We start from the raw sequence: 12720 nt of genomic DNA, 5'->3' as shown, positions 1-12720 counted from the left end.
TTATTTACAAAAAAAGTTCTGAGGTTCAAAAAAACATTCATTGAACTGAAAAACTGTGGTCGGTAATATAGGTATTTAGCTGTGTCACATGCCCTTAAGTAAATATGTTGCATTTTAATGTCTATATAACGATTATGTTTAAAAACTTTTGAATTTCACAATTGTAATTCTAAAAGAAAGGGTAGAAATTTTTGTGTTAAATTTTTTCCTAATTAGATAACATTAATATTTTTATTGAGTTAGGGGAAAGAATTTTTTAATTTTGTATACATTTTCAACGTTGATGTGTTGAAGGCCTGCGCACTAAAGATTTGAAAATCGAAGAAGTTGAAAAATTTTCATTCGAAAGAATTCTGTATATATTTAAATATTTCTAGAAAAAATTTAAAAAAAAATTGCATTTATAATAAATATAAAAAGTTGCAATTTTAAAACATAAAAATTTAGAAAGTTTTAATTTGGAATAATCGAAAATGTTTAATTACAAATTAAATGCTTTAAAAAATAAACATTTCGGAAATAATTTTGAAAAAATACTTACATAACAACTAATTTCGATTGGCTAGAATTTTCCAAAAGTAGTTCTCGCAGTCTCAACTGCCGATGGGTTTTGTCTCTTAACATTTGAAGTTCTTCGTCGGTGACGATAATATCTGAAAACAATTTTAAAATTAGTTTTGACTTTAGAATTATATCAACGATTATCTTAGTTACATATAATCTTATATAAAAGTTTTGTAATTAATTATTGGTTTGATAATAGTTTAATTTAAAAAAATACTTTGCTTACCAGTTGAATCAGGACTAATGTCTTTCTTAAAGTCAGATATAAGTTTGTTGAAAAAGTCTTGTGTAGATTTTTGAGGTTGAATACTAATGTCATCAACCATTTTTAGGCTTGTGTATTTGATTCGGAATTTAGCCATGATTTCGGCCATTCTGTAAATTTTCAGAAAATAATTTATATTTAATCAAATATTTCGATTTCCTTGGAATTTTTTAAATGAGGGAAATTCTTAGTTTGTTTATGCATATGGTTGGTAAGTAAAACTCACTCTTTTTCCTGAGCACCAATTTCCTGCTTGTGATTGGCGAGCGCGAAAATTCTCATTTTGCAATGTTCCCAATTTGACCTCGTGCTGATGATGTAGGGCAAAAGTATTGTCAAACCTGTTCAAATGTAACGAATTTTAAATTAAAATAATATCAAATACACATAAAATTATTTAATTAAGAACTGTTTTTTATAAAAAAGGTTAAATATTGAAGATATAAATGAAACTTATTTGAGTATTTACTGTTTTGAGATAGAGGCGACTGAAAACTTCACAAAAATAAAATTTACGACACTGTAAAATCCCCGAATTGGTAAATTCCTTGGACGACTGAAAAATCCCGTCAAATTAAATGCCTGCCACTGTAAAATTACCGAATAATAAAATTTCCGAATGATAAAATTCTTGAACAGTTTATAATATTACAAAATTTACAAAAATTACCAAAATTTTTTAAGTACTTAATTATTTGTATTTTTAGTTAACAAAAATATCTATAAAGATTAGTTAAATTTGTTAAATTCAGGAATTTTATCATTCAAAAATTTTCTGCCGAGAATTTTATTATTGGGGAATTTTCGATTTCGGTAATATTATAAACTGTCAAGAATTTTATCATTCGGTAATATTAAAAACTGCCGGGAAATTTATTTTTCTTTTACAATTGCCGAATTGTAAAATGTCTGAACCAGAATATTCCCATATTTATAAGATTAAAAAAATGCTTGTTTAATAGATATTATTTATTTGAAATACAAAAATCAAACATGTTCATCTAGGACATCTTTTTTTAATGTTAAACGTTTTCTAAAATTATTGTTTGAATTTTAAGTAACAATGAATGTTTAAAAATTGTATACAAAAATGAATTAAAGGGACCCTTCACATATTACGAAACATGAAAAAGGGGGGGAGGGGGTTCGTGTTACGTTACGGTTTGTTTTGCGGAGGGGGGGGGGGAGTTGAGTTGATTACATAACATTTTAATTTATGAATTTTCTGAACCATCAACTTTGAATGTCGAAATTTCTAATTAAATACTAATTTTACTTCATCATGAAATTCATTTCTAAATGTTTCTACAAATTATTGATGGTAGAAAGAATTTAAATTGTCAATGCTCGTTTAATAATTATAAATAATTCTGTTCATAATATTTTGCTACTACAATATAATTTGTAAACTTTCTTACATTTTCAAAGATATAAGAAAAATGAAATTATAGGAAAAAACTTATTTTGAAGAATTCGAAAAAAATTAGAAGCTTTTAATATTTATGAAAGATTTTAGGAGATTCCATTTTTGTTCAAGATTTATAGGAAAGTTCTTCATGGTTCAGTTCTTATTTTAAAAGAAATTTTAAATAAATAACAAAAGTTCAATCATTTTTGACCAAATTTGAGTAAATTTAAGAGATATTCAGAAGTTTTGACAGGATTAAAAAATGAGTGGAACACATGAATATTTTTGAAGAATTTTATAAGTTTTGACGAAAATAAAAAATTAGATTCTTAGGAAAAATTAAAATGATTTTTTATTTCTAAAAATTAATTTTAAGAGATTATTCTAAAAGATTTCAAAACATTTAATAGGTTTCTAAAATTGTCAAAGAAGAATCAGAAAGATTTTAAGGCAATTTTTTTAATTTTTCAGAATTTAAGATAAAAATTAGGAAAAGTTTAAATCATTTTTAAAGATTAGAAGGTATAGAAGTTCTGAAAAGATTAGAAAAAATAAATTTTCTTAAGATTCGTCTGAAAATTTTTAATGATTTTTTATTTCGAAAAATAAAATTTAAGAGAAAGTTCAGAAAGGTTTTTAATCGTTTCAAACGATTTCCTAACATGTCGAAAAAGAGCGTAAAAGATTTGAAAGCAAAATGTTTCAATTTCGTACGATTAAAAAATGGAGTAATCTCAAGAAATATTTAAAAGATAGAATATTTTCAGAAATTTAAAATTTTAAAATAGTAAAAAAAAGCATAAGTGGCTAAAAAGGAATTTCAAAAGGTTTCAAGAGAATAAACAATTTTTCTTACAATTTTTGGGAAATTTTAGAAGATAAGTTAATTAAGACATTTTAAAAAGATTTTTAATATTTGAAAACTTGAGAACGTTTCCGAAAATTTAAGAAGTATTTCTTGATTTTTGTCAAGACTTCTAAAGAAGAAAGAATTTTTCTTTTTTTAAATTTTATAAAATAAAAAAGATTTCTTTAAAATCTATTCGATTCTTTTTCGATATGTCAGAAATAATCAGAAATCTTTTCTTATTTTCTTGTTGTCAAAATTTAAAATTTGATTGCAGCTCGAATTTTCAAGTATTCAAAAACTTTAACAAATAGTTATTTGAAATTTGTATACTGTATTATTATTAATATTATTTTGCATTCTTTATGGTATTGAAAAAACGGTTAAATTGGTGAATTTTCATTAATATTAACATTAAATAACTTCAATATTTGTATGTATGAAAATATAAAATATTCAGAAATATGGATGGGTGATCCAAAGAAAATGTTACGGTCTGTTACATGGGGCAGGGTTGGGGTGTAAAAGGTAGAAAATAACGTGATACGTGAACGATACCTAAAAACACGTGCGAATAAACTTTGCAGGATTGAACTCAGCACTGATTTCTCTCGAAGATTTTTATTAATTCTTTTTTTAAATTAACAAATATGTTGTAAAGAAAATTTCGTTGTAGTTTTTTAAAATACTGTGCACATTTTCAAACAAAATTATTCATCCAGAAATATATAGTTTTTCAATTATAGTTCTTTTTAATTGGAACTAGCTAGTTCGGATATTTCATAGTTTGTCAATTTTCTGTCAGGAATTTTATTATTTCGGGAATTTATTATAATTTAGGATTTTTGTGCGGAAATTACCGAAATGATAAAATTTTCGACAATTTAAAATTTTGAAATTGGAAAATGGCCGATAGTTTTTAATATTACGGAATTTGAAAACATTTAACAAATGGTTATAATTAAAAATTAAATCAAAAATTCGTCGAAGAAACAAAATTATTTTATCTATTATTTTTAATATTATTATTTAATATTTTTTTAGTCGTTTAGATTCCGAAATTTCCTCGTGTCTGTAATTTTACAGTATTTGATATTTTATAATGCCGCCAATTTTCTTTAGGGAATTTTAAAACTCAGAATTTTAAATTAGGGAAATTTCTAATTCGTGAATTTTCCAATTCCGGGAATTTTATTTTTTGAGTTTTTTCAATCGCCCCTTAAGATAATAAAATTGTAATTTACCTCCATCGTCATAAAGCCACCAAACGTCAATTGTGCCACTCTTATACTTTTTCTGGAAAACTGTCATGTATTCAGGCACGACAGTCATTCCATTACGTCTGGAAAAAATTAATATATTTCAGTAATCTTATAACTATTATCTATCATTGAAAAATTAAAAATATGAACAGATGTATTTAAATTTTTGATTCTTTTTGTACAATACAAAATTTCGAAATATGTAGAACTTTAATGAAAAAACTTACAACATTAATTTTTCGGTGGCGTGCTTCTTTTTGTGTTTTAATTGTTCATGTGCGCTCCAATTTGTTGGCGAATCTCTCATCACTGGTGGAATTTCAATACACGGATAGGCGGTGCCTAAATTCATTTTTAAATTAAATTATTTCCATACGTCTATATTATATTCCAAAAATAATATGTAAGGAGTATAATATTTTTTAAATTTAAAAATTAGCCTCAAGAAATTTCTCAGCTTCAATTTGTACTTTCTCCATTAGAAATGTTTAATTATTGCAATATTAAGTTGGAAGTTTCTAACATAAGATTAAATACTATGATTAAAAACTGGATTCCTGGATTAAAACTTAATTGTAATCATACAATTTCCCTAATGATTAAAAAAGATTTAAAAATATTATTTTCCATCTAGTCTTATTACGAATAGATGGAAAGACTACTGTCGGTAAGGTACAATCTCTGATGATATATAAATTAAAAAATTTGAAAATAATTACTTGTACCATTAACACCTAGCTAAAAATTAGCGTTATGTTCTTGAATTACGAGTTCTTATTCTGATCCCTCTAATAGCTTAATTGGAATAGCACCAGACCGGAAATCAGAAGTTTTGTGGTTCGAATCCCAATGGAGTGAAGATGGAGTAGGATCTTTTTTTCAAGAAATAATTTTAATTTTAATTTAAAAAAGACACTGCAATTTTTTAAATGTTGACCCTTAAAAAACAATTTTTATGCATTTAAAAAAGAAATTGAAAACGTATATAAATAGCAAAAAGTACAAGTTAAATATTGCGTTGATATTTTTTTATATTCGACTTTATCAGATTCTTAAATTATAATAGTTGGACCTGCATACATATTTCAAATAAATTATTCTTTTTCAATTATTATAAACAAATTAATTGCTGAAACTGACATCTGCTGCATTTTCGAATTTCGAATATAATATTTATACTGATTTTGTAAGTTATATCAAATTAATTTTTAATTATGACCAAATACTGAATAATAACAATTGTTAATTTTAATTGACAAATTCGCTTATTTTGCATTTTATAATATAGAAAATTTTTAGCGGAATAATTCTAACAACACTAACCATTAAAAATCTAACAATATATAAATTATTTTCACTGTAAACGTGTTTTGAAAAGATTTCTAAAGATTTCAAGGAATTTTAAGGTACTTGAAAGGACTAAAAAGTATTTCAATGAATTAAAAAATTTTTACGGAATTTAATGAGTTTTCCGAAGCTTTTTAAGATATTTATGAGATGTTGAGGGATTTCATTAGATTAGGAGAGGCTTCACAAGTTTCTAAAAATTTAAAAGCTTTCAAGATTTTGAAGAAATTACCTAGTACAACTTCATAGAGAATCTTGATTTTTGAAGGAATTTTACAAAATTTTAAGAGACTTCAATAATTTTAATCAGATTTCAAGAGATTTTACGAGATTTTAAAGGATTTTAAGGAATTAAGAACAGCTTCTGAGAATTACAAATGATTTTTAGGAATTCGAAGGGATTTGAAGAAATCTCAAGGGACTTTAAGAAGTTTAAAGGAATTTTAAGAGATTTCGAAATATTTCAAAAGAAATCACGAGATTTTAATTTAAGAGCTGGGCCAACGAGGCCCATACAGGATGCGAGGCGGGAATGGAACCCGAAAGCAAACTGATTGGATATGAAGCTTATGTTGCTTATCGCTCATTTTAGGGAATTTTATTGGGATTTTGGAAATTTGAAGGAATTTGAAGGAATTTGAATTAAAAACAATGGATCTTTACTTTATGTTTTAAAACGTGAACAACATTTGATTTGACAAAACAGTTCTAAATCGGGTCAAAATTTAAGAATTTTTAGATTTTGAAGTTAAACCTTAAACTATTTTGATTTGAAAGTCTCAGCCATTAAAAAAATATAAAAACCTGATTGAAACTTTATAAAAAAATGTTGTATTTAAAAATAGCTTTACAATAATATATTCGTAATTAAAGGCTTCTATTAAGCTTAAAATATTGTTTCAGTCTAAAATATTAAATTTTTGAACCATTCGATTTGAAATTTTTTAATCAAGAAAAAGAACAGCTGTTTAATATTGATTAATATTTTACTGTTTATTTGAGACGAGTAAATTGAAACCAAATATTTAAAAGTAAGCGTTTTGAAACCGAATTGTTTGACATATAGAAAACTTTGAATCGTTAAAATTTCGAAGAGCTTTGAAACATTGAATGTTATAATTTTAATTGTTGGATCTGAAAAATCTCGTTTTTGTTAATGAAGTTGTTGAATTTTGATGTATAAATAACAATTGAACGCTTATTATTTATACACAAAATTTGAAATTATTTCAAATAATATAAGCAAATTGTGTGTATAAGAAAAATAGGCTATTCGCACCGAAATTTCGATGCCAATAGCCTCGGAAAATTAAAAACAATTTTTCATGTTGAAAGATTATTTTAAGAGAATATTTTCAATATCTTAAAAGATTTCCAAAATCGCCAAACAAGAATCTGGAAGATTTTAAGGACATGTTTTAAAATTTGCAGGATTTTCTAAAAATGATGGTAAAAATTCGATTTAGTTTAAAAGATATTTATAGTATTTGTGTCGATACACACACTTCCTTTTAATTATTTGAAATAATTTCATATTTTAAATTAATTTTGAATCTTTTCAAAACTTAAAATGTCTTAATTTTTTCTTCAAATAATATGCCGAAAAAATTTAAAACAACTTATAGATTTCCCCAGATTTTGAAGTAAAATTTTGAAGCTTTTCAAGGATGTTTAAACTATTTAATTTGAAAATAATTTATATAATTTTGAAAATTTTGAAGTTCATTGATTCATTGCTTAATTTAAAACAGTGAAAATGATAACCTGGATTTATATTTTTGAAACTGAATCTTAATCTTTGAACCCTATAATTTGTAAAAGTTAAAAATTCTAAATTTTGCTGTTTATCTGAATTTAATTTAAAGTTGTTCAATTGACAAGTGTTGGTACCTAACATCTATTTATTCGTTAAAATTATTAAGTATTTGACTATAAAGTTCAGTTTTTAATTTTATTGACCGTGAAAAAAAGTCTTCGAACTGGAAAAAAACCGGGAAATGACCGAGAATTTTTTCTTCAATTAAAACGGCCACCCTGTATTTTGTAACAATTTGTTTCTGATTTGCTTGAAAAGGTAAAGTATGCATTACAATCTAAACAACTGCCTAATTAGGAAATTTGTTCATAAAATGCTTATTATAATCTCAGAAATTTAATAAGCTTCAATTCAAAGACAAAAATTTTCATATTTGTTGAGAAATACGGTCTTCAGAACACTTCGAAGCGAAAATTTCACTTTTTCCTCACTGTGGGATTTAATAAAAGTTTTATTTATGAATCATACCTATCGTGGGTACACTCTGGACGCGTGGAATTCCAGTAGTCATACTCAAATCACTATCTGCGTGCATGAGAGTATTTCCAGCAAGATCGTATGTGCTCTGCGCCAAAGTACCATGATCATCCTCCACCACACCATTTGCATTTCCAGCACAGTCTAGACCTTCAGATATCCTTAATATAGCTACCGCAAGTTTGTGGTCGAAGGCGTTGCTAAAATAAAGAGATTATAATTAAAATTTCATCATGATATTTCTAGAACAAGATTCTAAAATCGACGAAATTTTCACCGCAAGAAAGAATATTTAAAAACAAGTTTGCTATAGGTCGAAGAATTTTAAACTTGTCAGGGAAAATGTTCAAAATTCTATTTTTTTTAAATTCGTTTTTAAGTTTAAAGTGTATCTATTTTGGTAGAAATTATCTATTTTTTAAAACTATTTTGTTAATAATTTGCCTTTTCTTATGAAAAAGTAATCTCAGTTGAAACTTCATTTTTTTTTTGGTTAAAAATCTATTTCTTTGACAATTTATTTTTCTTTCTGAAAATTTAACTACTTTATTTCTGGTAGAAAATTGATCTTTTTTTAGTTTAAAAGTCATGTATTGTGTTACAAACTGTTTTTTTTTTGGGAGAAAATTAATCTTTCTGATTGAAAATTCAACTATTTGGCTAAAATGTATTTTTTTTTGTGTGTGAAAGATTCATCATTTTAATTATAGATTTATTTCTTCAACCAAAAACTTAATTTTACAATTTCCAACCAACAAAGTTCATCTGTTTGTCATCATTGCTTTAAAACTTAATTTTATCACTGAAAATCTAACTGGTGCCATTAAAAGTTTTTTAAATAAATGTAGAAAAATATGGAATGAATAAAAGGAAAAATTATAAACATAAACACAAAGAATTACAATCATCCTAAGTTCGAATTTGGGAATTTTCGAAAAGAGTTATAATACAGAAGAGAAAAAAAAACTTATTGCAAGTCAGAATTCATCACAAGTTGGCAATTCCCTATTCCAAATTTTATTAAAAGAGTTACTACATATATTAATGAATTATAATAGGGAATTTTGCAAATAAATATAATTCTGTCTTGGAACAAGGAAATTTGGAAATGAATTATAATTTTGTATTGGAACAGGTATCTTTGACCTGGAACGGGATATTTTGTATAATAATTTTTATTCTGATTTATAAAAGGGAAATTAAAAAAGAACAAATGCTGTCCCATTTGAAAATTCCTTAAGTTTTTAAAATTTGTTGTTCCAAATAATTTTTTTTTTAATTTAAAAATTATTTTATTCTTTGGAAGTAAATATTTGTCAAAATCTGAAACAGGGACTTTTCTGTAAAGAATTATAATTTTAACTTTGGAACGGGGGATTTTCGTAAATAATTATAAATAGAGACTTTAGAAAAGAAAATTTTCTTAAATAATAATTATTTGATTTGGAGCGGGAATTTTGAAAAATAAGTTTAATTCCGGTTTAGAAGAAGAAGAGAATTAAATCTATGTTCAAATTCAGAAAAGTGATTCTTTTCCAAAACTCCCTGTTCCTAATCAGAAATCTTGTTATCTTTTACAATTTTCATAAATCTTTTGAAATCTATATAAGTCGTTTGAAATCATTTGAATTCTTTTAAATTGACCGAAAAAATTTAATAATTGACCCGGAGGAAACCCGGAGTTTAAAATAAATTTATCAATTGGATAGATTCTCTGAAATCTGAATTTTAGAATTTAATCAAGTTTAATTCTTAATTTAAGCTCATTTTCTCCTGTGAAAATTTGGTTGAGTTACAAACGAAAAAGTTCTATTTATATCTTTAATTGATTTGATCGTACCACAAAGTAATCAACTATTATTAAGAATATTTGGTTTTCAATTTTCAAACTGCCCTATTATCTTCTTTACTCTTATTCAATTATCATTTCTTGTTTTTATTACTCCTCAGGGAATAAGGAGTTTATTATATAATTTTATACGACGCTCGCTATTTAACTAGCACAATGAGGGAATTCAATTATGTGGTCGATGGAAGGCCATTCGATAATTATTGGCAATTACCTATGTTTGCATTTTTTTCAACATTAAATTAGACTCAAGATTAAAGACTTAAGTAATACACTTTTTTACTTCGTTACCTTAACAATTACTGAACTATTTCCGATTATTCCTGAGTAGTGTACAGAATTTTGTTGAAAAGTTTTGTTATAAAATAAAAAAATCTTAATTTTCTCAATTATTATTTAGTTGATCTAATAATTAATAATTTTATTATGATAAAAATGTGATTTGTAAAAAGTTAAAAAAATAGATATATCCTTACTGAAGAACGTTGAAGTACTCTTGAAGTTCTTTATTATTACAAGTTGCCCAGTGGGTTTTGTAACCCATTAGAACCACATTTGGAACCAATTTTCCAACTCCACTTGCTTGCATTAAAGCAGATGCTCCCATTTCCAAACTCATTTCTTCCACAATTTGATAAAAACCTTTAATTCGATGCCTGTTTAGCCATGCGTATCCCTTTCTTAAATGATTCGAACGCATACGATAAGAGAGGCGTGACTATAAAACAAAAAACAAGAAACAATAAACAATTTATTAATAATAAATGACTTATTAATATTTCAAAAATTATTTCTTGTTCAATTTGATATGTAACTGTTGATTTGATAACTATTCTCACCGGATAAACTTCTCCACAGAGAAGTAAGGAATTATTTTTCGTGATGAGATTTGCTAGATGGAGCAAAGCTGGCCTTGTGTTAGGTGACCCTGTCAAAGCCAGAATTTGGGGTGCATAATTTTTCACGTGTTCGTCCATCGAATTCAGCCTAGAATCAAAACATTTATCAGACTTTCTTGTGATCGATGTCATTCATTAATTTCAGTTACATTTAACTTCCTCAATTCGTCTTCTGAATTTTTTTCGTAAATATACACGGAGAGAAATTCCAAGACATTAATTCACGGCTGCGCGTGATTTTAGAGCTACAATTTTTACATGATTTAAAGTTTCGGACTCTGTGATCTTAAAGCATAGAATTCCAGACCTGAGAGAAAATGAGCGTGGCCTAATGCCTTAAGCTTCGAGAGCTATGCTTTAAAAGCAAGGGTTCCGAGATCCTATTTCTCGCGCCAAAGCGTAATAAAATCAGGAAGAAGTGCTGTGAATTACTCTCCCGAAATTTCTCTCGGTCTATTGTTAGTGAAAAGAAGTATTTTATTATATTGATTTTAAAAAACCTAAAATGCACTCTAAATGTTTGGATTCCTGGAATAATATGCACAGGATTTTTTGTTTTAACATAAAGAGATTATCCTCCATAATAAATAAATTCAAAATATTAAAAACGAGTGACAAAACAAATTGTTTCATTTCAAAATATACAAGAGGAAAGACATATTTTTTATAGTTTAAAAATCCCTGTAGTTCTTTAAAATATATTTTTAGCGATTAATTAGTTAATGAATATTGATTTCCTTGCAATTCTGTTTTTTATAAGAAATAATCTGCTTATTCAAAAGTATAGTTGAAGGTGTAACCAACAACGAGGAATTTTCATTGATCGTCCATCAAATAGAGTAATAAACATTGAAATTAAAATTTCAATTTTAAATCTTCGGTCATACGATCATTTATTAATAAAATTAGTTTATAACAACGTTTCGGCCACATTTTTGTGCCTTCTTCAGGTTTAAAACATTTTGTGTATTCTAAAATTATTAATATAATGGTAATTAATAAATAAATATTTAAAAGTCAAATTTTTTAAAAAAAGTAATCGAAAATTTGTTTTAACAATGTACTTACAATTTGGGTCATAATAAAATTTTTTTTTTGTTGATAAATATTAAATCCATATTTGAGTCAGTGTTTTTCCATTTTCCAATCGAAAAATATCATTTCATAATCACTATTTGTTTAAAAAAATTATTTTTAATTTCTGTAGTCATACTTAAATAATATGTAGATTATTAAAAATTTTTGTGTGAAAATTTTTAATTTTAAAATTCATTTTGAACACGTATTGTGGATAAACCAAGGTCTACCGAGCTTGAAGCTGAGCATGATACTGAAATAATGTGAATTAAACGATTGGAAAGTGTTTACATTTAGTTTAACTTATAACGTCGAATAAACTGACAATAATATTTTTGAATTCAGAACTGAATAAAATGTTTAATTAATATTTTAAATACTTAGATACTTATTATCAAAATTTTCTATTTCAGTTTGTAAATTTATGGAGTTCCTTTTGTATTTTTTTAATGAAAATTGATTCTAAGATTCTCCTTTTATATGTGTTTTTTTCTTTTCCTAATATTTTTATATTGTTAAAAGTAAAATCAAAATAATGATCATGTGTCCATGCATGTTTCGATAGTCCTGTGTTTTGGTTTCCTATTCGACAATCTCTTTTGTGCTCTGTAATTCTATTTTTTAGTCTCCTGCCAGTTTCACCTATGTAAACTTTATTACATTGTTTGCATTTAATTAAATATACCACATTTGATAAATTCTCTTTTAAATCAGAGTCTTTTAATGTTCTGAAAAGTGTTTCCTAATTTATGATTATTTTGAAAATAAGCAGAAATTTTATGTTTTCTAAGTGATGCTCTGAGTCTTTCAGATACGAGGGTGGATTGATAAGTTTCCGGCCTGACCAAGAGATGGCGCCACTAGGCCTACCTTGAGGTGGCGTTCTATAGTACCATCCTTAGATAGCTT

The 12720-nt window shown here is 25.9% G+C and overlaps 1 protein-coding gene across 3 annotated transcripts in view; it reads right to left on the bottom strand.

Moving 5' to 3' along the window:
- Positions 1–12720, bottom strand: part of LOC117174652 (bumetanide-sensitive sodium-(potassium)-chloride cotransporter) — a 107877-nt gene that overhangs the window by 2449 nt on the left and 92708 nt on the right. For all 3 annotated transcript variants that reach the window (XM_033363935.1, XM_033363933.1, XM_033363934.1), the window contains exons 11-18: positions 10675–10822; positions 10312–10553; positions 7978–8186; positions 4574–4688; positions 4329–4426; positions 1056–1170; positions 791–939; positions 542–653 (exon numbers count right to left, since the gene is read on the bottom strand). In XM_033363935.1, the coding sequence (XP_033219826.1) occupies positions 542–653; positions 791–939; positions 1056–1170; positions 4329–4426; positions 4574–4688; positions 7978–8186; positions 10312–10553; positions 10675–10822 (1188 nt within the window). The remainder of the gene's footprint in view (positions 1–541; positions 654–790; positions 940–1055; positions 1171–4328; positions 4427–4573; positions 4689–7977; positions 8187–10311; positions 10554–10674; positions 10823–12720) is intronic.

Source organism: Belonocnema kinseyi, chromosome 6 (assembly GCF_010883055.1).
Source record: "Belonocnema kinseyi isolate 2016_QV_RU_SX_M_011 chromosome 6, B_treatae_v1, whole genome shotgun sequence".
Taxonomy (NCBI): domain Eukaryota; kingdom Metazoa; phylum Arthropoda; class Insecta; order Hymenoptera; family Cynipidae; genus Belonocnema; species Belonocnema kinseyi.
This window is presented reverse-complemented; position numbering and strand designations above follow the sequence as displayed.